The 27250-nt window shown below is 45.5% G+C and overlaps 1 protein-coding gene across 1 annotated transcript; it reads left to right on the forward strand.

Annotated features, from left to right (window-relative positions):
• Window positions 1–223: 223 nt before the first annotated feature.
• NOL8 (nucleolar protein 8) lies at window positions 224–27208 on the forward strand. The gene is given in 20 exon segments (XM_027616146.2): window positions 224–351; window positions 1353–1518; window positions 2065–2127; window positions 3499–3577; window positions 5387–5522; window positions 6250–6318; window positions 7981–9436; window positions 9439–9722; window positions 10970–11062; window positions 11502–11624; window positions 11848–11866; window positions 11869–11904; window positions 11907–11936; window positions 14374–14512; window positions 15535–15612; window positions 19841–20109; window positions 21564–21693; window positions 22183–22250; window positions 23248–23327; window positions 23756–27208. Coding segments are annotated over 19 exon segments (3342 nt in total). The 5' UTR covers window positions 224–351; window positions 1353–1379; the 3' UTR covers window positions 23807–27208.
• The last annotated feature ends 42 nt before the right edge of the window (window positions 27209–27250 follow it).

Genomic DNA, 27250 nt, shown 5'->3' on the forward strand with positions numbered 1-27250 from the left:
CCGGAGAGGCGGTTCCGGGACCACGCGACCAGGAGCCTCTGTATTTTCTGTCCGTTCGGTCACTTCCGCCCTTTTGTCCAGGAGTCAAAGAACCGGAGGCTCTGATCGTCTTTCGTACGAATTAGGGAGTCCCGGTTTTGAGTCCTTTGCGCATTGAGGGCAGGATGACGGAGGCTTCGCCGTACTCCAGAGGACCGCAAACCAAACGAAGAGAACTCGGGAACGGAGTATGGTCACGGAACCTTAGGAGGCTGGATTGGAAATCCAGTAGGAAGGGAGACAGAGCCCTCCTGTTGGGCCACGTGACCGGAAGTAGGGACCTGGGCGGTGCCGGGTACCGAAGACGAGGTGGTGAGGAGTGGGTTTGGGGCATAGGAAGTGACGGGGTCGTTTGGCAGCCTTTGGGTGTTCAGGAGGAAGAAGGCTGGGGACTGGGGAGGCTACCAGAGAGACGTAGCCGTGGCTCACGCCCGGAGCACCAGCCCTGCTTGGGCTTCTGGGCGCAGTGTTCAAGTCGCGCGTGGGAGGGCCTCTCCGTTCTTGGGGAAGGGCAGGGTCCGAGCTGAGCGCCTGTCTCATGATGGGCCTTAAATCTCAGTAACTCGGGAAGAGTTTTCCTGAGGCTGTCCTAATCCAGCAAGTTCCCTGGTGTTACCATTACAGATTCTGGGACTGGATCTGTTCATAGTCGCGGCTTCACCACTGGTTCTCCGAATGCCGTTGGGAGGGTGCCTTCACCCCCCTGCTCATCCGAACACGAGAGGCTTGCAAACTGCCTCCTACAACGCTGGCACGTGGTGAAAAAAAAAAAGCCTGTATTAGCTGTGGCATCAATTGCTCTCGCTGTGACTGGACAGCACTTTGCAGAGGCTTGTGTTGTCACATAGCATTGTAATTGTAGCATCTGTGCACATGTCCGAGGACTCCGAGGAGCTCCGGAATGAGAGCTGTCTTTAGCATGTTAACCGGCCACACCCCATTCCTGTCAGCTTTTGTTAAAGTGAATAAATGAATGTGTGGATGAATAAGGGAAAAACACCTAAAATATGCATAAATAAATAAGAGGGGTAGAGTATAATATTGTGGTCATGTAGAAGGAAAGAATTTGCCGTACCTGTGTCTGTATGTACGTAGAGGTGCTGTCCCAAAGTGCGTTTGTGGAAAACGTGGATTTAGGGCTTGAGCAGAGTCTCCAGAGATAAAATTTGGAGGTAATGCAATAGGAAATGAAACACAGGTCCAGGCCAACAATTTGACGTAGAAGGTGCAGGGAAAGGAGTTGGGGGGCTTTTTTCAGATATGAGAAGAACCAAGGGAAGGAACTCTTCATAGAAAATTGTTTTTCTCACTAGAACACACTGAGTGTATGCGCAGCCTTCATGAAAGCCGACAGAGAAGTGAAGCGCCTATTTGTGGGTGGCCTTGGTCAGAACATTTCCAAGGCAGACCTACAAAACCAGTTCAGCAGATTTGGAGAAGTTTCTGATGTGGAGATCATCACACGAAAAGATGACCAAGGTGAGTTTATAGGCCTTCGTGGGTCGTTAAAGGCAGATAAAATTTACATCAAGTATCACAATATAGTGGAACCCCAGAGTTAATGTTAGCCCTAACGCTGAAAGTGATACGTGTTTCATTACAAGATACTAGTCTGTGTGTGCCAAACCCCTGCCCTGTGCCTTGAAGGTGTTATGTAAAATGTGGAACCTGACCAGAATTACATTTCTGAAATTAAAAGACATTCTAAATTCCAAAACATCTGCTTTCTGAAACATGCAACTTTTAATTTCCAAAGGTAGAATTCTAATATTTACTAGGTGTCCTGTTAGATAGAATATTACTAACATACAACAATTGAAACACTTCTTTAACTGATGGCTTAATTTCTCTTGGAATATTTTTATAAACCTGCTTAGAAAAATGCAATCTTTGTATCCAATAAAAACTAAACAAGATTTTTCTTTGAAAGAGTAAGATTCTAAGAGTCATTTTTTAAATTTAGAAACTTGGTCATTTTTACATTGTTCTCTGGGTAAAAGTTGAAATAATTTTTTCTTCTTTTAGGAAACCCACAGAAAGTCTTTGCATATATCAACATCAGAGTAGCAGAAGCAGATCTGAACAAATGTAAGATTTGTTTTCTATTTGCTTTCTATATGCTTTCTATTCTATTTGCCATTTCATGTCACTGTGTAACTTGGAATAACTTTCGTTCTAAATCTAAACCTTAACAGCCACTTGCAAAACATCCAGAAAAATAGCCATGGTTGAGAGAACTCCAACACCCTACAATTCAGCAGGTTTTGGTCCATCCCATTTGGTGTAAGCAGACATATGGCAGCACATTGCTCAAAAATGGATTCTCAAATATTTTGGACAAGAGAACACATGTTAATAGAAACTGCCTGTTAACATATAGCCCATTGGATATTATGCCATACTCCCCCTCCCTGGTGTGTTCATTTCTGAGGCAGCTAATTCTTGTCATTAAGCACCATTAGGGCTTCACAGTGTGCCCTTATAAGACCAAATCCTTAAAATTATGAAATCTCTATCAGTAAGTTTATTAGAGCTGAGGGCAAACTGGCCTTCAACAAAGAAAGAGGGGGAGATAATTGGTGCAGCCACTGATGCAAGAATGTGTGCGAGTTACTAGAGTGAAAAATTAAGACACTGAAAAGAGAACATGCTAATGGAGAAAGAGGTCCATCAGCCTTCTATGTTCTCATTGGAAAAAAAATTAATCTATCCTCTCATTCAGTGAGAAATAAATGGTGGTTAAGAGCACATCAGCTCTGCTGTGACCTGTAACAAGTTGTTTAAACTAGAAGCCCCAGTTTACTTATCTGGTATACAACAAAGATAATGTTCACCTCATGATATCACTGCAAAGGTAAAATTGAGTAATACGTTTGTACTTAGTATAGTAGCGACCACATAGAAATTCTGCTTGTGGTTATTACTAACAAAGCTGATAGCAGCTATTGAAAAAAATCAGCGTCTGGGGCGTAGGAGTCGAAACACAGTTTAGTTATCTGCAGCTAATTTATTTGCAAGTTATACAGTGATAATTACTGTGGGGTGATAAATGAAAGTTCTACAGGATTTCATCATCCTCTGATTCACCCTCTGAAATTACATTCACGTTTTATAGTTTTAGTGTGGGAGATAACAATAAAATGTTAAATAAATGTCAGTCATTCACCAGAGGTTTCTGGTATCGCTTTGTGGAGGTATGATAAATTTCGCTTTACATTTTACACGTTTGCTTCATTCAGTTCTTCTAGGAACGCTGGACGATAGGGAGCTTAAGGACTCCTGGGGTGGGTGGCTCAGATGAGACCAGGAGCGAGGCCTTTTCTCCCCAGGTCGTGGTTTTTTTATTCTGTGTCTCTTTTTGAAAAACATGTACTTTTCTTGGTACTAATTAGAAAAAGCACGTGCTGCCATATATTTTTGCATTGCCGTGTATTTGAGTAATAATTCTTTACTTTACAGGTATGTCTGTTTTAAATAAAACAAAATGGAAAGGTGGAACACTACAAATTCAGCTAGCAAAAGAAAGTTTTTTGCACAGGTAAGATTTGTTCTGCATGGATTTAAACTCTTATTTCGTTCTCTTGTAATTGGTTTTATATATTCACTTAATTGATTGAAACTCTCAAGTAATATGTTATTATATACTTGGCAAACTCAAACATTACAAATAGAGCTAAAACCAGGGGCGCCTGGGTGGCTCAGTTGGTTAAACGACTGCCTTCGGCTCAGGTCATGATCCTGGAGTCCTGGGATCAAGTCCCACATCGGGCTCCCTGCTCACTGGGAAGTCTGCTTCTTCCTCTAACCCTCCCCCTCCCATGTGCTCGCTCTCATTCTCTCTCTCTCAAATAAATAAATAAAATTTAAAAATAAAATTACCTTTTTTTAAAAAAAAAAAGAGCAAAATCCCTTTCAACTGTGACTCCCCACAACCCCAGACCCACCAAAAAAGATAATGCAATGCATTTACATGTTTTTTTTTTTTTTAAGATTTTCTTTATGTATTTGACAGAGAGAGCTCACAAGCAAGGGGAGCAGCAGAGGGAAAGGGAGAAGCAGGCTTGGCAGGGAGCAGGGGCTTCATCCCAGGGTCTCGGATCATGACTTGAGCCTGAAGGCAGACGCTTAACCAACTGAGCCACCCAGGCACCCCCAACATGTGTTATAACTTAAAAAATATATACCTATCTCATCTTTGTAGACACAACCTTCTGTGGGGATGTAGATCTTCCCCCTTTTTTGTAATGATTGTTTAGTACTGTTTCCGAAAATAGCTATACCACAAGGTATTTGGTTATCCCCCTGTGATGATGGACATTTAGACTATTTCCACTTCTCATAATACCTGACCCTTGAGAATGACTCCTGCATAGTCCATGGGTTCCTTGGGTTTATGTCCACAGGAAAGTTGTTTTATCATAGGTTATGTACATTTAACGTTTTAATAGACACTAGCAAATTGCTTATGTTGATTTTGGCTGTTGATGCTAGAGTCATATAAAGACATGAAGATAATAGGAAGTCCCTGTATGAGAGGTATGAGATTAATTATGCAAGTGATTTAAGAACAAGACAGTATAATAACCATTAGAGCATTTTAAGATCCTGCAAGGTATTATTGTCAGGGAGAAAAGATTATATGGGTTTGGGAGCTTTCTAAATGGGAAATAGTTTAGGGATGTACAGCTGGAGCAGCCGGGAGGGTTGGTTAGATTGTTCTAGGCCCAGGAAATGGCAAGGTCTGAAACAAGTGGCAAGCAGCCTACTGAAGGCATATTTTGAAGGAGTGGTCTGGTGAGACTCTGACTTTGTTCTTCAGCTCAGGGCCTCTGTGAACAGGGTAGTGATGGGACTTTACTCCGTAGCAATTCAGTGCCTACTCTGTGCAGGAACTGGAGACCCGGTCCTGAGCAGGGTGGGCATGCTGTGCTGATACTTTGGAGTGTCTGTGCAGGCATGCCTGAGGAACTTGATTCTGACCATCATTCTGGGAAGTGGAATGTAAAAGAGACAGACCAGAGGCAAAGAGGCCCCTGAGGACTGGTCAGTGCTGCTGTCCAGGCCTGAATAAGGTGGGGGAGTTTGAATTGGAAGGTTGTGATGGCATTCTGCATTCTCTTCATTAAGAGGGTAGAAATAATCAGATTGGCAGATTGGGCTCTCAAAGACACCTCTTCTTCATGAAGAGTGAAGGGATTGAGGATGGAGAAAATGCTAAAAGTAAGCCGGAGAAAATTGAGAGGTCCTAAATGATCACTATAAAGTCTGAAGCTTTATGGTATTAAAAACAAAACACTTAATAGTATGGTTGGTTATTTTAACTCTTATTTATATTTTTTTTATTCAGATTGGCCCAGGAGAGAGAAGAAGCAAAAGCAAAGAAAGAAAAATCAACAATAGGCAACACCAGCTTTTTGGAAAAGATGGGAGTGGTGGATTTCCATGTGAAAGCCGTGCCAGGGACAGAAGTACCAGGTCACAAGGTGAGTCTCTCTGGCAGCCTGAGTAGCCCAGGAACTGAGTCCTGAGACTGGGGAATCATGGGTGCCATATCGAGAGCAGTTGCTTTTTCCCTTGCTTTGAAGCACTTAACATAGGCAGTGCTTTATGGTTTTCACAGTGCATTTACAAGTCTTGGGTACGCACAGTGCCCCCTCATTTTACAGGAAGAAATCAAAACCCAAATGGAGGTGGGTCTCCCAAGCGACATTGGTGGTGAGGCGTACAGGCTGGTCCCAACTTTGCCTTTTTAAGGATTAGTGTTTTTGTTAGTTGCCCTACATGATTTATACGGGACTGATAGCTGCCCCACTTGTCCTTCTTTTTTCTTTCCTTACACGCTGTTTTTATGAACTCCTGTTTCATCATCAAAAACAAAACCCAACATGGAGCGCCTGGGTGGCTCAGTCATTGAGCATCTGCCTTCGGCTCAGGTCATGATCCCAGGGTCCTGGGATTGAGCCCCGCATCGGGCTCCCTGCTCAGCAGGAGGCCTGCTTCTCCTTCTCCACTCCCCCTGCTCGTGTTCCCTCTCTCGCTGTGTCTCTCTCTGTCAAATAAATAAATAAAATCTTTAAAAAACAAAACAAAACCCAACAGTAGTATGGCCCATTATGAGTTTGATTTTTTAAAGTTGTGTTTATGCAATGTGGTCATTCTTTTCCATTTGTGACATACATAGTGAATGTATTCTTTTTTTTTTCCTTTTAGAATTGGGTTGTGAGTAAATTTGGAAGAGTATTACCTGTCCTTCACCTAAAGAATCAACATAAACGTAAAATATCCTTCGCAGTTTGGCCTTTCAGAGTAACTATTATTTACCACAGTGATGGATACTTGCAGAAGTTCACTTCATCCCACTAGAATTTCCCTGCCTCTGTCAGTAAATCTTAGATGCTTAAATGTTATGTTCTCCATTTCTAGGCAAGGTATGACCTACCTGCTTCCACGTGTGAAACAATGAGAGGTTCATGAGACTGTGAGGAGGCTTTTTACCAGTGAGTGACAAAAGTGACACTTGTCAGAGAAGCACTTGTACTGATTAACTTTTACATCCCCCATCTTGATTGACATGGATTCAAAGCCATTGCCCAAGGTGCTGAAGAAGGGCAAGGGGGCTCTGCTGTGGATGAAGAAGGCGCTGGAGGAGGTGGGGCATGGTTTACGTTGGTAGAAGGTGGTGGGAAGAAGACCAGGCAGGAGGAAAGCAGTAGGTAGGAATATGTAGATGGGCAGGAGAATGGTGGGTGGAGAAGTAGTGTGCATCCTGGACAAGCAAACATGGAGGCCTGTTCCCTTGAGGAAATGAAGTCAGATTGTCTGAGACCTTGAAGTCCCAGCATCGTGGACTTGTGGGCAAGCTGTAACCCTGTGTGCCAGTCAAGGAAACAGAAGCAGCTCCAGGTGTTCCCGAGGGGATGCAGTACAAACAGTTGAATTCAGCAAGTGCTGGGGGAGCATGCAGCTGATGGTCAGGTGGTCCGAGATTAATAACTGCAGCAGACCGCTACCACCCTGGGGCTAGAAAAGCAGAGGTGGGGGGGTGTCTTCATTGCTCAAGGCTACTGTGCCCTGGGGCCCCTGGAGAACTGGCCACACCTGCTTCTGCTCTCCCGCCAATGGTGCTAACATCCGTGAAAGCTCACTTCCTCTCAGCCTTCCCTCTGTGGCAGCCACCAACAGCAAAGAGGAGGAGGTTGAAGGACAGTGTGAAGCTGACAACAGAGCGCTTGGCACATCTCACGTTTTTGGCTCACATTCAGTAGTTACCAGATGCTAATTTAGTTCTTAACTAAAAGTCCTAGAAGGACTTTTCAGGAGTGATCGCTGAAAGCAACTTACACTTGCCTATTCATATGTGTTAGGAAACCAGCAAATGCTAGCTGTCGTCACAGCACTTTGACATTAACTAGACTTTTTCTGGACAATGTCAGCAACAAAACAGGCCTAGGAAAGAATTATTAGCCTCCTAATAAAGACCTACAAGATGCAGAGAGTGAGCAGAGTGTGGAATGGATGTTAGTGGGCTGGGAGAACCCGAGCTAGGGTGCACCAGGACTGAGGAGGCAGGAATGGCCAAAAGCAGTGGGAGTAAAGGACATGCAGCATCCAGCTGTGCCCTGCAGGGTGCCCCTCTGTACTCTGCTTTACAGTATCAACTCAGATTTACAGAAAACTGTATGTGGCCCGTGTACCTAGAATAGAACCCGTATGGGTTTGCTGTTCTGCCAGTTAACCGTGATGGTGCTGTTTTAACTCTGAACATGCCAGTGCCACAGATCCTGAGGTCACCCAGCGAAGTGTTCTTGGTGTTTGATGGGAAATGGAGGGTAGGCCGAGTAAGTGAACTGCTCGAGGTCAAACAGTACTCCTTGTGCTTTACCACATTGATAGGTTTTCCTAAAACCTAGTGCCTCTGTTTTGTTCCTTGACTCTGGTAACATCATGAAGTATGACCCATCAAAATACTGCCACAACTTAAAGAAGATCGCAGAGGATGTCACTCATGCCACCCCTGTGTCCAGCCTTACCTGGGAACTGGAAGGAGGGGATGACCCTATGAGTAAGAAGCGACGAGGGGAGTTCTGTGCTGTTCACAGCACCCCCCAGGAGATGATCAAAGCACAAAAGGACGAGGCGTCTGCTGCTTTTCCAGCTGTGAGAGCAAGACCCCGCATGGTCCCGGGCAGTCTGTATCCCACACAACAAGAGGTGGCACAGGAAGCACCCTGTAAGCCCGTTCCTGCTCAGTTACCCTGTGTCCCTGCTCCTCATAGCCAGAAACTTAACAGTGTGTTTGTTCAGACTTCTGGCACAGGAACTACCAGGCACAGAAATCACATGTCTGAAGAAGAGATGCAATTACTGATCGCAAGAGAGGAAAGCCTGGGGAAAACTACATGGTCCTCAGTGGGTGACTCTGTAAATGAGCCCTTTGAAGTCGTACGGGGGGACTTCACGTCAGGTGTTCATAAGCTGCGTTCTGTAACAGCATTAGGTGTCAGTAATGTCTCCTGCCGGGATGGGAATGGTAATGCCATGGGAAACAACTGCAACTATGATTCAGGAGATACAGATGAGATCATCACAGCAAAGAAAAAGACCAGTGAGGTCAAAAACAATGCAGAGTTTTCACAAATGGGAAAGTCTGCACACAAGAAAACGTCTTCGAAAAAAAGAAAGACCAACCCAGAGCAAGCCATCAGTCCCAGGGTTACAGCCCACTACAGCAGCAGGGAAGAGGCAGGTTCTGCTTCAGAATCTGCAGAGCCTTCGGGAGATGAGGACTATGATGCCATGATGGAAAACTGCCCCCGTGTGCGGCTCACCTTAGCTGGTCTGGAACAGTTGGCTGGCGGCGTCCTGCAGGCTTCAGAAGAAGATCCTGAGAGCAGTGGCCAGGAGGCCACCACCAAGTGTGGCAGGACTCCGGGTGGCCTGCACAGAGCAGCCCAGCCATGTATCTGTCCCGAGGACATTGTGGCTGCCCTTTTAGAAGAAGAGAACACCTGTGGAAAACAGAAACCGAAGGGAAACAACTTAAAGCCAAAATTCCAGGCTTTTAAGGGAGTAGGCTGTCTCTATGGAAAGGAATCAATAAAAAAACCCTTGAAAGAGATTGTCGCTTCTGACAATATAAATAAAGGTCAGAATTCCTTGAAACTTGATCCCAGTAGCATGTCCATGGAGAAGGGGTCCGCATCAAGCAAACTAACTCCTCTCCAACATGCAAAGAAGACAAATGACCCAGACCAAACTCAACCTCAAAAGAGACGTTCTACTTTCCAGAGCCAGGATCACAAGATGGTGTCCCCTAGCAGTTTGGAAGAGGGAGTTAGGAATCCTATTTCTAGTCTTTTGCCATTAAAAGATAAATATTTAAGTCTTGATGCAAAGACCCCCAGGTAGACTTTGATGAAGACTGCGGCCGCAGGACGGGGGAGACCGGAGAGGGCTCTGGACAGAGCAGCCACCCGGCGCCTGGGAAAGCACCAGAGGGCTCCTCCAGCAGAGATGCTCAGGGAAGCAACACCAACTTCCCACTTTCTGTGAACAGTTGGTCCGATGTTCACACTAAGGAGAAGCATGCTGAAGACAATCAGAAGCGTTTGGCAGCCTTGGACGCAAGGCAGAAAGCAAAGGAAGTGCGGAAGAAGCTGGTTCATAACGCCCTGGCAGACTTGGTGAGTGCTCTCCCAGTCTGGGCACCACGAGGCCACCCTTCCTTCCCGTGAAGGTCGGAGTGCCCCCCCAAACTCTTTGTCCCAGCACCCACCCGTTTCATGTTGTGTCCCTTGAGTTAGAAGCTTTTGTCGCCTTACGTCTTTAGTATATACCAGAGGAACTGAGCTTAAACTCTGTTTACTGAAAACATTCTTACTTGTTTTAACCTAAAGTTTTCCTCATAATTTCTTTTCCTTTGGAAGCTATAACTGGCATAGTTTAGTGACGTGTCCTAATGTGTCTGAATTTGCAAATAAGTCACCAGTGATTTAATCTCACTAAGATTCACAATATTGACTTTATTCACTCTTTCAACAACCGTAAGCGTCTGTGAAGTCCCAGGCCTTCACAGTTAGTGCCAGACTTCCGGGATGAGGATCGTGGTCCCTGCCTATGGTGGTCGTTGGCTTACAGTGTGGTGGGCACAGGGCCCAGAGAGAAGAGTGCTCATGCACCCCAGCAAGCCAGCCGGGAGGAAAGGCAGGGGGCTTCCTCAGCCTGAATGGAGTCTAAGGTAGAAGGATCAGTGTGAACTGGTTGGGCAGAGGCAGGAGGGCGGGAAGGGAGAGGAAAGGCATTGCATGGGAGGGGAGCAGTTTGCAGTCAGTGTAACAGATGTACGGCAGATGCGGATGCTCGAGAGAGGAGCAGGGCAAGTGGTGGGAAGGCTGTGGAGGTTGGACTTTATTCTGTGACTGTGGAAAGGAAAGGGGTGAAGATGCGCTGTGTATATAATGGAACAGGAATCTGCACACTGAGGCTCACAAGCCATCCAGCCTATGGCCCATTTTGGTAGAGCCTTCAAGCGAAGAACATTTTTACATTTATAAAGGGTTTTTAAAAAGAAGAACCAAGATTATATATGGCTTGCAAAACCTAAAATATTTACTCTCCGGTCCTTTACAGAAAACATTTACCAGCCTTGGAGCTGGGAAAGATTGTTTAGGCCATGACAAACAACAGGTCAAATTGGGAAATCTGGAACCAGGGAGTCTTTGGGAGGTAATTAGCCAGAACTAAGGTAGTGACAGTGGGAGTAGACTTAAAAGATAGCAGCAGGGTCCACACCTGGAACTTGGGGACCAACTGCACATGGAGAGGAAGAAGTCTTAAGTTTCCATCTCGGGAAAGACGTGGATGGTGGCGTTCACTCTAAGGGATGAGAAGGGGCTGTCTTAAGGTGTGGTGCCTTTGTCAACTGCTCTAGGATGGTCATCCAGAGGGCAAGCCAACACACCTCATCTTTGGCTCTGACAGCGAGACAGAGGAGCAAAAGCACATGGGAGAGGAGCCCCTGAAGGTAAGTAGCTCGGGAAGTCCGTGCGGGCTTTCCGCCACTCTCGCAGCTCCATTTCTGCCTCCTGCATACCAAGACCTCCGACAGCTGCCACGTTCAACACCAAGTCCTCCTGAACCACAGTGAGCCCCCTGGCACCCCCGACCACCACACATACCGATACCGGGACCTTGGAGATTTTCCCCCACATGAGTCTGTCCTCCACATCATCTGTCAGGAGGCGTTAGTACCAGTGCAACCCTGCGGAAAGTGTCCTCTGTAGTACAGTCCTCTGTGCACCCCTCCCCCAATGCGGACTGCACAGGGAGCCTCCAGATAAATGACCCAAGTCCTGGGAGATGCAGCTGGGTTTCTGGGTCTTCACTGAGAGGAAGACTGTAAAGAAGGGATTGCAGATCGCCTCCGTTGTTAATAAGCACTTCTGTGTGCATCTGCGTTCCAGGAGTCCGTGAGCAGAGCATCTGGAAGGCTCTTTGACAGCAGTGAAGATGAAGAAGCTGGCTCAGAAGACGACAGTCACAGGTTCAGAATTAAACCTCAGTTTGAGGGCAGAGCTGGGCAGAAGGTTAGTGAAGACTGAAAATAATCCCACCTACAACATGTCCTTGTTGCTGACATGGTGTTTCCATCCGGGTAAGTACAGGCTTATTGGATGGTTCATGGGTCGGTGAGGTTATGCAAGCACTAATGTAGTGAATTCCAGGGTGAAGGAGGTGCGCTTGGAGGGTCTTCTGTGGGAGGCGTGGGTCTTGGGAACATGGCTCCCAGCTGTCCATGTGTCTGTGTAGCTCCTGGACTTGCAGTCTCACTTGGCACTGACGACAGATTCCGCATGGACTCCCGATTTCTGAAAGTGACAGTGAAGAGGAACAGGAAGGTAAATACCTCCCAGTCCAAACAGTCCTGCTGTCAGAGCTGGGGGGCCCTGAGAAGTCATCTGGTCTAGGAGAAACTGCGCCCCAAGCCTTGGAACTGTGAGGCCTGTCCACCCCTGGGCTGCTTACACAGTCCTCCTTGAGCTTGAAGCTGCCCAAAAGGACAGGAGAGGATAGCATCCACACAGACAGTCTTTCCCTCCGTCTGTCCCTGGCCGGGGGGCAGGGAGAACACCTGGCAGTAGTGCAGCGGGGGAGGTTGGGGGAGAAGTTGAGCATCGCCTTCCCTCCGGGGGATGCATGCCGGGGCAGGTGTTGGAGCAGCAGTGCACACGGAGTGCCCTTCTGCTTGGAGTCCTTCCGATGCGGGTGCATCTCCCAGCCAGTGATGCTCTCTAGGACTTCCTCCTTCACAGCAGCTCCAGACTATCTCCACACGACCTATTCTCTTACCCTTCCAGAAAGCCCTCACCTCCCGCCTGGCCAGGAGGGCGGCCCTTCAAGTGAGGCCCCTGCTTGCCTCTCCCGTCTCTGGACTTTTCTATCCTCACACCTTTTTCTCTCTTTCCTGAGTTAATCTACCCCGAGCCTTAGGCCTCACCATTCGTACTTCCTGTTACCCCCGCTCACAGGAGTGCTCATCCTGCCCTTCTTTCTGCGGACACAGTTAGGCCTCAGGTCCCAAAAAACCCATTCCTTCCACTCTGCCAGATTTCTAGTTGCCATTTCCATCTTTTGCATTCTAAACTTGAAATTAAAAAGTAAATTGCAGGGTGCCTGGGTGGCTCAGTCGTTAAGCGTCTGCCTTCGGCTCAGGTCATGATCCCGGAGTCCTGGGATCGAGTCCCACATCGGGCTTCCTGCTCAGCAGGAAGCCTGCTTCTCCCTCTCCCACTCCCCCTGCTTGTGTTCCTGCTCTCGCTGTCTCTCTGTCAAATAAATAAAATCTTAAAAAAAATAAAAATAAAAAAATAAAAAGTAAATTGCAGGTAATTCAGAAGAAGTGGCTTTTTGTTGAAAATGCACTTTCTGATCTGACTCAGCCACTCTTTTTTGAGGTGATTATTCTGTGTAGTGTACGTTTCTGGAAACCAGTGTTGAGAGTAAATTCCCCAGGGTCCACACCAACTTGTGTTTCAGAGCTTCTTGCTCACAGTTCCTCGAGAAGGCAGGGACAGACAGAACTGTGGAATAGCCTGCATTGAGTGCTACGTCCAGAGGTTGCTTTCTGAACTTCTGGCTCTTCAGTCTGTGTCTCACAGCCATGGATGCCTGTTCACCAAGCGCAGTGGCATTTCCTCCAGCTTCAGCCTCTTCAGCCTGCCTGTGGCTTTCGTCCCTGTTCACCACCTCAAGATGTTTTCTTCCCTCTGCTCCCATCACACCATAACTCTTGTTTTCTTCCTAATTCTTGGTTCCTGGTTTTCCCTTTGCCTCTACGTGTACATTCTTCCTAGGGTTCTTAGGTTCCCTGTGGCTTCAGCCTTCCCTTGTACATCAAAGTGAAAGCAGTTGCATGTTAGCACATTCATATGGTCCAACCTAATGTAAACGCTTTGTGCTTTCTTCAGTGTGTGTCTTCATTTTGTTGGCTACACCTGGCAGGCCCTCCCCTCACGGGATCCACTTGGTGTCTCCTGCCTTAGACTCCACCTGGTTTATAAAGCTTTTCTTGATGCAGTTGAACCTACTCTCTACCTCCTTTGAATCCTTAGACATTTGAGGTATTTCTGTAGAGAACTTACTCAAATTAGTGTCTTATTCTGGTATCTGTGACTTGGTTGCTTGTCTTCTGCAGTGAGTTCAGGGGTCTTCCAGGCTTAGACCGCCTCTGTATTTTGGCCTGTAATCCAGACTAGCTGCTTTGTTGTCTGATGTTTGTGTTTCCTGTAGTTGAAGACAACAGCATTTGGGCCCACAATGCCCTGTGTGTGTAGGACCCATGGCTCTCTTCCTGCAGCATTTGTTACTGAAGCAGAGGCCGAGCAACTTCTTGTAAGGTGTTACTAAGTCAGGAGGATTGCCATCCTTCACTACCTTTCATTTTTAGGTTGATAGATAATTTAAGTCACATTTTTAGAGTGGTAAAAAAAATCAGTCTGTAATCACTGTGGTTTTGTGATTAGTATCTTGCTCTGTTGCATTTGTGTATCTTTGCCTTAAGAACTTTGATTTGCCACTGAAAGCCATCAACTGTAGATTTTGCTTTCATAATTACAGGTGGAAATGGGACTTTTCATTTCTTGGTCATGTGACTTCTGGATTCCCTATGGCATTGAGAGTCATGGGGTTAGGGAGGTTAGGAAAACAGGGTTAGACTTTTCTTTCTCCTCTTTCAGTGTGCTTTGCCCATGTTTAGGTGCTTTATGATTATTTGATGATTGAGACTGCTCAAGCTACGTTTGCCAAGAGATTACTAATTAGCCCTTTCCCTCTAAGAGGTAAATGACGAGAGAACAGCAGAGGAAGAGGAACTTGCTGCAGAGAAGCTCAAAGCCCTGAACGTCATGCAGAGTGTTTTGCACACCACCGTGAGCAATTCTGCACACAAAGGATCGGTAGCTGCCAAGAAATTTAGGTATGGCTTATGTTCCATCCCGTTCCACCCTGTTTTCATTATTGAACTCGGTTTAAAACTAGGCCGTTTTAGACGTCCTGCGGAGGGCAGTTGGCAAAATGTATCAGACCCTTACAAACATACTTATCTTGGACCCAGTGGCGTAGTTCAAGAAACTAATTTTAAATTTTTTCTCTATTTTTGTGCTTAGGTGTCACAGCAGCCTTGCTTTCAATAGTGAAGCAGCTTGGACAGATGGTTTAAATATTAACTGTAGAACTCTATCAATGTAATTTTTCATTACAGAAAATTCTAAACACATAATTTGTAGAGACTGGTGTTTAGAAAGCCCTGTATACCAGCTTCTTAGTCACCAACATGTGATCAATTTTCCTTTCTTTTGTTTTTTAGGGGTTTTGTTTGTTTGTTTTTTTAAAATAAGCTCTGCACCCAACGGGGTCTTGAACACACGACCCCAAGATCAAGAGTTACGTGCTCTACAGACAGCCAGCCAGGAGCCCCCAGTTTTCCTTTCTGTACCTTTACTCACTTTCCCCTGCTTTCCCCACTAAAATATTTTATGCAGATCCGGTTTTATCCATATTTATTTTAGTATGTGTAAATTAATTTTTTAATGTTAAAAAAAAGACTCAGGGAAACTCACAACTAGGTAACTTATAAAATTTGACCTTCTAACAAGATCCTGATAGTTTTCTTTGATTGTGTGGTTTTGTCTTGCTCAAAAATTGGAATTGTCCTGGGGCGCCTGGGTGGCTCAGTCTGTAAAGTGTCTGCCTTACGCTCAGGTCATGACCCCAGGGTCCTGGGATCGAGCCCCGCATCGGGCTCCCTGCTCGGTGGGAAGCCTGCCTCTCCTGCCTGCTGTTCCCCCCTGCTTGTTCTCTCTCTCTCTCTCAAATAAATAAAATCTTAAAAAAAAAAAAAATTGGAATTGTCCCGATGTTGAATTACAATTTGCTATTAATTTTTTGCATTTGGCTCTGATTTCTGTCTGCCAGCTTACTCCTGTCTTGTTTACACAGGGATGTCGTACATTATGATCCAACGAGGCATGACCACGCCACTTACGAAAGGACGACCGATGATAAACCAAAGGGAAGGTAAATTAGCTACTACTCTCTGTTGCAGGATCATAGGGATTAATCTCTTTCAGACCTTGAGGGAAATAGAGAGTAATAGATAGATAATCCTGGGTGATCTCTTCTTCGCAAGGTACTTCATAACTTTTCCAAATAAGGTAATGTTCACAGGTTTTAGAAATTAGGGCCTGGACGTATCTTTTTGGGGGCAGCAATTCAGTCCACGACACTGCTCTAGTGTTGTAGAGCCTCTGTTTCCTGTGCCTGCACCGTCACACTATCAGTTTGATAAATATGGCAAGTACATGGAGCAACCAGTAACCCTGCCTGGCTTAATGCCTTCATTTTCCTACTGTTAAAGTCAGTAAAGGTAGTGTGGTGTACTGAATTAGATCATGGAGCAAAAAAGACAGTGGAAAAACGGGAAATGAGAACGAGGCTTGAGCTTAGTTAATAGTAACGGATTGATGTTAACCTTTTATTTGATGACTGTGTCATAGTTACAGAAGATGTTGCCGTGCCAGGAAACTAGGTGAAGGCTGTTTGGAAATGGTGTCTTCGCCCAGAGCAGGTGGCCCCAAAGAGAAGGAGGAGGCCACGGTGTATTTTATGACCTAGTCTTAAGTCACACACTGACAATCCGCCTTATTCAGTTTTCTTGAAACAAGTCACTAAGTCCAACCCATATACTTCAATGTGGGGAGGTGGCTTGGAAACAACACCTCTTAAAGGGAGAAGTAACGAGGAATATGTGGGCATATTTAAAACTGCCATAAACTGCCCACTAGCCAGATTGTTTACATTCCTGCCACATGCACAGTACGCTCACCTCTCCCTCGATGGCCCAGAAACCTCACTTTCACAATATCTGTTCAGAAACTGGGGTGCTGTCGTCCAAATCAGATCTAGAGGCAAATGAGGCCTAATGATCTCACTTCCTTGAGTACAACACCATGAGTGCAGTCCTTCTGATCAGAGACAGATGAGAACTGTGAACTAGAGGACAAGTCACCTGTCCCTCCACGAACACACAGTGGTGGGGCAAGCACAGGATGGCTGCTGGAAGCCCTGCTGTTCACCTGAGGGAAGCACGAGGCACAGGGGTCACTGGTCCATCGCAGCTCTGAAGTCCAGACTGGGAAATGTGGGGACTTCTTTGATTAGAACCACAGGCCTGGTAATAATTCTCTGTGGTTCTTGACTCTGCCTTCTGGATCATCCTTCCTTTTTTGTGAATGGTGGTGTGTGTTTGTGGCTGAGTGATTTTCTCGGCTTGCTTTTTGCTTGTAGAAATGTGGGCATCCAAAAGCCTTGTCATTGTAGAATGTACCTGTTAATCCAAGGGGTGTTTCTGCTAATATATTTCTCTTAAAATATTTGTGGGTCTCCTGTGATCTTCTTGAGGTTCACTCCCATGAGGCAGAAGCCACCAGTCATTTGACTGTGGGCTTCTGCTGAGACACCACCTGTAAAGTCCTTAGGAGCCTCACTGGCCAAACAGTTGAGGTTTCTGAGCTATGGCTAGGGTCTTAACAAAGGGTTTTGCTTTATATTTAGACTGAGGTAAGTATATTGTCTGTTGCAGTGATTCCACTCTGCCTTGTGAAAGCAGCCACAGCTGATACGTAAGCTAGTGAGGAAGGCTGTGTTCTAATAAAATTATTAGCCAGACACTGAGGTTTGCATTTCACATAATATATCCATGTCACAAAACCATCTTTTTATTTTTACTACCATCTCAAACCATAAAAGATACTCTTAACCAGCAGTGCACACATAAATAGGCAGCAGCCTGGATTTGGTCTTTGGGGCCCAGCTTGACCAACACCTGCTCTAGACCGTGTTTTCCTGTGTCTTAGATTGGATCTTTGCTTAGAGGCCATTTCTTAAATTTCATGTCATTTGCCTTCTAGAAAATAGCGGTCTTCAAAACCATGAAGTCCTGGCTCCTTATAAGAAATGTCTTCAGGGGCGCCTGGGTGGCTCAGTTGTTAAGCGTCTGCCTTCGGCTCAGGTCATGATCCCAGGGTCCTGGGATCAAGCCCCACGTCAGGCCCCCTGCTCCGCGGGAAGCCTGCTTCTCCCTCACCCACTCCCCCTGCTTGTGTTCCCTCTCTCACTGTGTCTCTCTCTGTCAAAATAAATAGATAAAATCTTTTAAAAAAAAGGAAAAGAAATGTCTCTGGTTTCAGTGTCTGCTCATGTTGTACTGCAGACAGCAAATACCTTCAGACCCTCCCAGATGTCTTCCTAGCTCGCACCCTGTTAGCAGGCACTTCCCTGGTTTTGCTTTAAAGGAGGTGACCCAGTGCTGCTCAGCGTTGTGCCATGGCAGAGCAGGGATCCCTTTCCTCGGTTCCAACAGCATTTCCCTCACCGTCCTGCAGCCAACCCGCAGCCTCCTCAGTGGCTCTGTGACTCCTCCTGACAGTTCCTTCAGGCTCTTGCTGACACGGTCCTTCCTGTCTTCTGACGCCTGCCCATTACCTGGGCTCTGTAGCCCTTCCTACGGTTTGGGTTTTTGTTAGAGCAGCATCCCACATCTGAGTACCAAAATCTGCATCAGTCTTGAATCGCTGTGTAGAAAAACTTCCCCAAAATTCAGTAGCTTGAAGCTTTAAAGATTTATTAGATCCCAGTTTCTGTGGGTCAGGAATTTGGGAGTGCTTCACTAGGTAATTCTGGCTCAGGGGCTCTCAGGAGATTACCTGCAGGTTGGCCCACACACGTGTCTGTTGGCTGGAGGCCTCAGTTCCTTGCATCTCCATTTGGCTGTTGGCGTGCCCTCCCAGTATGGCAGCTGGCTTCCCCCAGAGTCGGTGTTCTGTAGGGGAGAGCGCAAGGAGAGCGCTCCAGTGCTTTCTGTGACCCTCAGTAGTCACACACCATCTCATCTGCCTTAGTGCATTCCTCACGGGGTCAAGAAGTCTGACCTGAGCTAGGGAACAGGGGAATTAACTTCCACATCTTAAAAAAGGATCAGAGGATCTTTGGACCACTTTTAAAACCACCACATGGTGGCTCAAGGATAATCACATGGAACTGCCTAAAGTATACCATTTTTCATAGTGCTCAGTTTCGTAGGCATCCCTATTTTAAATCCTAGCCAGTTTGGTGTTTTAAATGAAGTATTAAAAGTTTGTTTCCAGGGCGCCTGGAGGGCTCAGTCGGTTAAGCATCTGCCTTCGGCTCCGGGTCATGATCCTGGGGTCCTGGGATCAAGTCCCATGTTGGGCTCCTTGCTCAGCGGGGAGTCTGCTTCTTCCTCTCCCTGCAGCTCCCCCTGCTTGTGCGCACTCTCTCTCTCTGTCAGATAAATAAATAAATCTAAAAATCTTTTTAAAAAAAGTTTCTTTTCACAATAGTCTCCCCCAATAAGATAAACAGGATATCTTGTTAACTTATTATTTTAGGTAATACAGTTAGAATTTTAGCCCAATATTACGATATGTGGAGTGGACTCTGATAAGAAAAAGGATTTTAATCTTTTAATAACTAAAATTCAGTATTGGCAAACAGCCATGTAACTTTTTGAGATCAAAGAAAAAAATGCAGAACAGGTATATAGTAACATCAACATTTCATATCAAGACAAAGTAGACTTAGCACATTTACAATTCATTTCTAAAACTTAATTATGACTACATTCTTTTACACCAGTTTTGTGAAAGTCACGGAATTTTAGAACTTAGAAGTTACCTGGTGTAGCAGGTTTGTTTTGCAGGTGAGGTAAGAGGCCTATTGCAGCTGAATGATTTTCTTACTTAAAGCTAGTATATTACGTGTGATTTCTGGAATGTAGCTCAGAGGATAGAAGAGGATATGATTCGTGTGTAATACTTGGAGCTTTTTGGCATAGTTTTGTTTATTAAAAGCTTATTGGTCAGGGGCACCTGGGTGGCTTAGTTGGTTAAGCGTCTGCCTTCGGCTCAGGTCGTGGTCCCAGGGTCCTGGGATCGAGCCCCGCATCAGGATCCCTGCTCGGCGGGAAGCCTGCTTCTCCCTCTCCCACTCCCCCTGCTTGTGTTCCCTCTCTCGCTGTCTCTCTCTCTGTCAAATAAATAAATAAAATCTTTAAAAAATAAAATAAAAGCTTATTGGTCAGGGTTCTGCTTTTATGAGTAGAGTTTTATGTGTAGATGCTTTTGGTTTTTGAAAGAATGGGATTAGTTTTCTAAGGTGTTGTTCTCCTAATCTCTGGCAACTGATGGTCTCTTTGTGATGTTCGTGTCTGTAAATGTCACTGCAGTAAAGCAAAACGGAGGAAGCAAAGGGAGGAGGCCGAGAAGCTGCCTGAGGTGTCTAAAGAGATGTATTATAGCGTTGCTGCCGACATAAAAGAAATATTTCAGACTACAAAAGTTACCAGTGAAACAGCAGACGACATACCTTCTAGTGAGAATCATGATGGCGAAAAAGTTGACATCTACCACCCGGCCACTCTGACGACAGGGGCCAAGCAGCCTGGCGGGTTCACATTCTCATTTTTTGATTCAGACGCTAAAGATGTAAAGGAAGGTACTTTTTAAATTTTTTTAACGTTTCCACTTCAGGCAGCTTGAACATAATGGATTGAGCATATATTAAGTGTAACGATGTAACATTAGCTGAAGAAATTTTTTCTTCCACCTAAATGAACGATATGAGATTTGGTATCATACGGCCAAAACAACATGCCAGGAGCTGTAACAGCAAGAGATTGTTTTTGCACTTAAGGGAGCAAACGTCTAGTTAGGTGCCATGTGAAGGGAAGTGCGAGAGTAATGTGCAGCATTCCTTCTGAGTGGAAATAATCACGAGGAAGTATATAGTAAGTCCTCTATTTAAACAGCTTCGTGCCTTACATGCAGTTAGAAGAGCCAAGACTTGTGGAAAGCCAATGCCATCTGGTGGGGAAAGGGGAAATAAGCCACCCTGGCTTTATACAGGTACACTATGTCATTGATACGTCAGTTCTTTCAGACTTTGTCCTTGGAAACGTGCCAGAACCTGGAGAAAAAAAAAAAAAAACCCCAGTACATACAATTTCGCATTCCATTTCAGGAGGTTTACCTATAAAGGCCAACATGAGCGGAAAATTAAATGCCTTTTACTTAGTGATAGTCTCCCCTGGTAAGGGAGATTGCTGTTCCTCACTTGGTGTTCATGGTGGAAGTGCAGCTTTCCTGGAAGTTCACTGTAAAAAACAGAATGTCCGCATCTCGGAGAGTACGTGCCCACCTAACCACAATGTGTGCTGCATTAAAGATTAGCAGTTAACATAGCATCCACATGTTAGCAGATGAGTATGTCAGTTCTGTGGTTCTCCAGCACGAGGTGCAGAGATCCAGTGTTTCAGAATTTGTGTACGTAAGACACAGTGATGCGTCCTGTGCTCTGCTGTGTTGTCCATCGGAGCACCAGCATCTATCGCAAACTGCTGAGCAGAGCTGGTGTGACACTGACTGTAGATCCTCCAGCCAAGAGCCAGGTGTGAGAACCAGCCTTGAAATGTGCACTGAGACCCCTCAGCAACCTGGGAGGTGTGATTTCGGTGCTTGGGGAACTTGGGGCACTGTCCACAGCCTTTTCGGCAGTTCTGGAAAGAGGATTTGGGAATTGAAAGTGTACATATATGTTCCTTTCCTCGTTGATGAATAACCAGGAGGGGCAGCTGGTCTCACTGCATCGAGCTCTATTTAGGCAGCTCTTGCTAGCACAGGTGGTTCCTTTTAAATTATGTTGCCCGTTTATAAACCCTTGGTTTTTATGTCTTTTTATGCTCTTACTATATTCCTTATCACATCACCCTGGCAATGCCAAAAAATAGGACACCTTCTCTCAATTAATATTTGAAAATCAAAAACAATACTACCTGTTTTAAATTAATGGTTAAGATCCTGGACACGTAGAGATATGTATGCATGGTGAAAGTGACCAGAAGAGTGCGTTCAGCTACAGTCCTGTCCCCTTCCTTTGTCCCAACAATACAGACACCTACAAAGCTGAGCCGGTGAAAACTGGGAAGGTTGTCTGGCAGGGAGCCCCTCGTTTCCAAGATAGCAGTTCCGAAGAGGAGGATGTTGCCGAAGAAGAAACGGAAGACAGGAAGCCCAGCCCCGGGTAAGCAGTTTCTTTTGGTGTAAAGCCTGAGTTACACATGCTGATACAAGTATACAAGACAACTTAATTTTCTTATTCAGCTCCTTCAGAGTTCTCGAGCTTTTTTGTGACAGGGAGCATGTTTTCTCTTCTTCAACCTGGGTAGCACTGGGTGGGGGGTTATGAAGGTCCCGGGTCTGGAAGGAGGACCCTGGAGCTGTCCCACGGGAAACACTGGCAGATGGGATATAGCAATAGTGGGATGAGAGCATCAGCAACCAGCGTGAGCCTTAAAGAGTCCTTTTTACCAAAGCTTCAGATCCAAGAGAAGAATGTTGAAGAGAGGGTGGAGTCATTTTAAATCAGGGCAAAATGAGCAAAACATAAAGCAGATCTATTTAAGGAATAGTTCGTTTATATTTTCAGTGTAAACATTTCATCTGAAATATTGAGATTAACCCAGGTCTATCTGTCTCTCTCTCTCTCTCTCTCTCTCCTCTTTTGTTTTAGAGAAGTATTACCTGAGAAAGAGACCACTAGATTTTTCTTTTTTTCTAAGAATGATGAAAGACTTCATGGTAAGTCCATTTCTTCATTAAATGGTATAGAACAGGAAATGGTATAGAACAGTTCTCACCACTGCGCATTCCAATAGAGTCACATGCATCCAAGAAAGAAGTATTTGGCAAAAATCGTGATCCTTTCCCCTGTCGTGTGGTTTAGCGGTCCCTCTTAGACTGATGCCGGTTGGCTTAATAAGTTCTGGAGGGCTGAGGGCTCCTTGCCACCCCTCCCTCCCTCATTCAGTATCATCAACAAGGACTTCTTTGCTATGGGGACTTGCTAAGATGCTAGACATGCAAAACTCCTGTTTTTAGGACCCTGAAAGTCCAGGCTCTTGGTGAACTCTTTTCTTAAAGCCTGGCACAAACAGAAACCAAGACACATAATGGTAAATGATACATAAACAGTAAAATCCTAGCAGTGCCACATTTTCTTTTTGTAAAAAACAAAATACTTTTTTTTTTAAGATTTTTTATTTATTTATTTGACAGAGAGAGACAGTGAGAGAGGGAACACAAGCAGGGGGAGTGGGAGAGGGAGAAGCAGGCTTCCTGCAGAGCAGGAAGCCCAATGCGGGGCTCAGTCCCATGACCCTGGGATCATGACCTGAGCCGAAGGCAGACGCTTAATGAGCCATTCGGGTGCCGCAAAAACAAAATATTCTTAAAATTAACATAAATTGGGGGAAAAAATGGTGCAAACTAGAATTGAAGCCCTTGATAATGCCGTTTTGGTTTTTTTTAAAGATTTTTTTTTTTTTTTTTGACACAGAGTGAGAGAGCAAGCGAGAGTGCAAGCACAAGCAGGGGGATCAGTGGGCAGAGGGAAAAACAGGCTCTCCGCCGGGCAGGGAGCCCGATGCGGGGCTTGATCCCAGGACTCTGGGATCATGACCTGAGCCGAAGGCAGATGCTTAACCGACTTAGTCACCCAGGCGCCCCAACACACCATCTGTTTTAAAGGCATTAATCTCCTGCCTTGTCTTTTTTTTTTTTTATGTTCCCATAGTAGGTTCTGATTTATTCTGGAGAGGAGTGGGGAATAATATTAGCAGGAATTCTTGGGAGGCCAGAACAAACAACTTGCGGATGGTGAGTAACTGTATCTCCATATTGATTGTCTCCTAAAATAGATGCCGTGCTATCTTTGTGTTAATATTTGCCTGGTATAAGAGAGTGAGAGTAAGGTGTGAACCTGAAGACACAAAGGATGACACCTGAGACCATGATTTAAATGCTCACAGTGCAGGGAGAGGCATTGTTTAGGTTAGGCCACACCTGGTGCAGGTTAGCAGTCTGCAGAACAGCCGACTTAGGGGCCGGAGTTCCAGCCATGCTTGTTAAGTAAAAGTAAATCATGAGATTTTTGGAAGACTAAAATACAGTTTCAATTGTAGACAACTCCCATAATGGTTTCCATAATCCTGACATTGAATAATCTAAATTTTACTATATAGTTACAGAACATCTTGAAAATGATTTACATTTATTTTTAACAAAGCCTTGATATATTTATATAGGACTGCCGGAAGAAACATAAGGATGCCAAAAGGAGAGTGAAACCAAAATAACTGTCAGCATTGGTTTTGATACAAATGTGAAGAAGGCTCACCTATGGAAACTGGGTGATACAGAAAATAATTTTAAACGAGAAGAACTCACAGTGAAGGAGTATTCAAAATCTGCCTGATAGATATCACTCTGCTATCTTTTTCTGTGGATTTCCTCTGTATCTCTTCCTAAAACTCTTCAAAAAAATAACCTGAACTTTTTTTTTTAACAAAGCACAAAACAATCCCGCAAAATGCTTTTTATATTATAATCTCTGTGCTATCCTCAGTAACTACTGGGTATTTCTAATGCAGGGTTTACATAAAGTCTTTAAATATATGGGTAAGAGCACTTATATTTTCCAAATTTGGCTTTGTGTGAATTATATGCTACTTGAAATATTTATTTCTGATTGTATAGAATATACTTTACCTCCATTTTGTCCTTTTTTAAAAAGAAGTTGAATACAAATTAGACTGAGTTCTGTACTTCTGTCCTGATGAACAACTAACTAAAATGTAAGACATTTCAGACAAGCATCATAGAAGAGTTCTGTGAGGACCAGGGAAGGATGCCAAGTAGAGTTTTCCTGGTCTTGGCCTCCAGGAATTGATGGGAGGCGAGCCCATTAATCCCAAAATTCTGGTTTAACCAGAGGCTTATGAAAAATCCAAGTTAGCTGTCAGGACTCTTGAGTTCAAAGAGGGAAGCAGATTTAATATCTCCTTAAATGAAACTGGTTAGGATTCAAGACAGGTATGCCTGTTAAACTGCACTCTGTTCAGAGTTGTGTTATAGAGACAGCCCCCAGGAATGGTCCTTGAGCCACAATGTGTATATCTGGAATTAAAGTATTTATTAATTTATACCTTGACCGAATATAAACTCTAGAGGGCTGGGATGTCATCTGGTTTATTGACCATTGTGTCCCAACTGCGTAGAACCGTGTCTCGCACATAGTGGTTGCTCGGTACATTTTTTTTCTTTCAAGATTTTATTTAAATTCAAGTTAGTTCACATGTAGTGTAGTATTACTTTCAGGGGTAGACTTTATTGATTCATCAGGTCCATCTAACACCCAGTGCTCATTACATCCAGTGCCCTTCTTCATGCCCATCACCCAGTTACCCCATCCCCCGACCTCCCCTCCAGCAACTAAATAAAGACAGAAAGGGAGGCCAACCATAAGAGACTCTTAAATACAGGGAACAAACTGAGGGTTGTTTTGAATAAACAAGCCCAAAGAAGTAAGCAGCTAAAGAGTCTTTTGGGATTCCTGTTTCCAAGACTTGATGGAAAACAGAAAAACCACCACTCAGCGGGATAAATAATCCAAATGTTCCACCGTCTTTTGATGCAGATTACATTTATACATTCCTACTGCTGCATAACAGGTCATCCCAGTAAAATAATTTTGCTCACAAATAAGCAATTTGGTCAGGACTCTGTTGGCACCCCGCATTCCTCCTCCCCATAGTGTCACCGAAATGGTTCAACTGGGGCTGGAGGATCCACTTCTAAGATGGCTCACTCACTCAGTGCCTGTCCCTGCATTTCCTCCCGGCATGGCAACCAGGTGTCAGAAGCAGAAGCTGCCAGTTTCTTTTCACTATATTCTACAGGTCACAACAGGCCCCAGCCAGAACCAAAGAGAAGGGGACACAGACCATCGCCTCTCACTGGGAGAAGTGTCAAGGAATTTGGCCATATTTAAATCTGTCACACCCTCCATCTTCAAAACAGACAAGTGACGTCAAGTATCCTTGCCCACCCCTAATTCCTGCTCCCCAGATACAACCATCTTCAACAATTTTGTGTTCTCTGATACTTCTTTCCATATCTCTACCTGACATGCTTATGCTGTGATTTCTCGGTGTTTTTTTTTTTTAAGGTTTATTAGTGAGTGCATGCCCTTGTGCAAGCATGAGTTGGGGGGGGGGGGGCGGAGAGAATCTGAAGCAGACTACGCTGAGCACAGAGCTAGATGCAGGGCTCTAATTCATTACCGGAGATCAAGACCAGAGCTGAAACCAAAAGTCGGTCACTTAGCCAACGGCGCCACGTAGGTGCCCCTTCTTGGTTTTTCAGTTTTAGACATTACCTTTTGACTCCTACTCTAACAAGTGAGGAGTCAACTCTGATCCAAGTTGTGGATTTTGACGTTTAACTTTTTTTCTAGAATCTTTTTTTCCACTTGCTCAACCTCTTTATGCATGTATATATTTTTTTAAAGATTTTATTTATTTGACTTTCAACAGTACCATAAAATGTTTCTCAGTCCAGCTTTTAAATGATCAGAGCTGTTGTCCCCACCTTTTTTCCTGGACACATCTATATCTGGGAGCCTTCTATCCTGCTCTAATCTGGCTGGCTGGGCAGATGGCAAAAATGAACTGCACAAAGTGGAGTCCTTCTAGTGTAAGCTGAAGAAACACCGCTAGTAAATGAATGTTCCTGCCTAGAGAGTTTCTCATCTCAGCAAGGCAGTGAGACCCCCTGACTCTCATCCTGGAGTGGTAACTGTTGAATGAACGCTTGCACAAACTCCCACAGTGTTCTTAAAGTGTTGCGCCTTCTACAGTCTCATGATGTTTTTCTGTCCCTCCAACGGACGCAGTAAGCTGCTAGAGTTACTCTGCACTTTGAAGGCCTAAACTTCCCTTCAGTCTCTGGTGCCAAAGCCTGAGGTCCACTGACCTTTGCGCGGCTCCGACTTCCCTTTGGTGTTTTAACCAGCGGATCCAGAAGGTGCCAGGCAGACCCAGAGCAGAGATGATAAATGGTAAGCGAGCAGATGGATAAAAAAGCAAATAAACTTTTTTGTTTTCATCACAGGAAATGTTAAAACAGTGTTAACTAAATTTGGTCAGGCATTTCGTTCTCTTCCGTTCTGTTACGTGTCCGCACGTGGCCCTTCACCATGGTTTGTGCAGGAGGATGTAGGGGAGCTGCGGAGGGGCTGCGGGGCCCACCGACCTCCAGCGCCGCCGCCCTTCCTGAGGACGGCTCGGCGGGCGGCTCCGGGGGACTGGCGCGCACCTCCGGCCCAGTCCGCACATCGGTCTCAGCCCCAGGGCCTTGCGGCTTCAACCCCGCGGTGGCGGTGACGGCGACGGCGACGGAGACCCGCCGTAGGTCTCCGCGACCCTGAACCTTCCAACGGTCACTCAGGTCGGGGCCGCACAGTGCAACCGCCCGATTTGCGCGCAGGGAAATGCGCAGGTGTCCTGTGCGCAGCCAGGTGACACTGACGCACGAGCACACCCGCGTAAAACGCGCAGTCAGCGGACACAATAGCAGCCGTCGCCCACGGCCCACAGTCTACGGCCCGCAGGGCAGCGAGCCTCCGCCGCCGTCCCAGGAAGGCGTTCTGCGGGGGCGCGCAGCCGCCTTCCCGGCGCGCAGCGCCGCGCCCGTCAGGGTAGGCGGGGCCGGAGCCCGCACGACCAATCGGCGTCCGGCTT

This window comes from Zalophus californianus, chromosome 13 (genome assembly GCF_009762305.2).
Source record: "Zalophus californianus isolate mZalCal1 chromosome 13, mZalCal1.pri.v2, whole genome shotgun sequence".
In the NCBI taxonomy this organism is placed as follows: Eukaryota; Metazoa; Chordata; class Mammalia; order Carnivora; family Otariidae; genus Zalophus; species Zalophus californianus.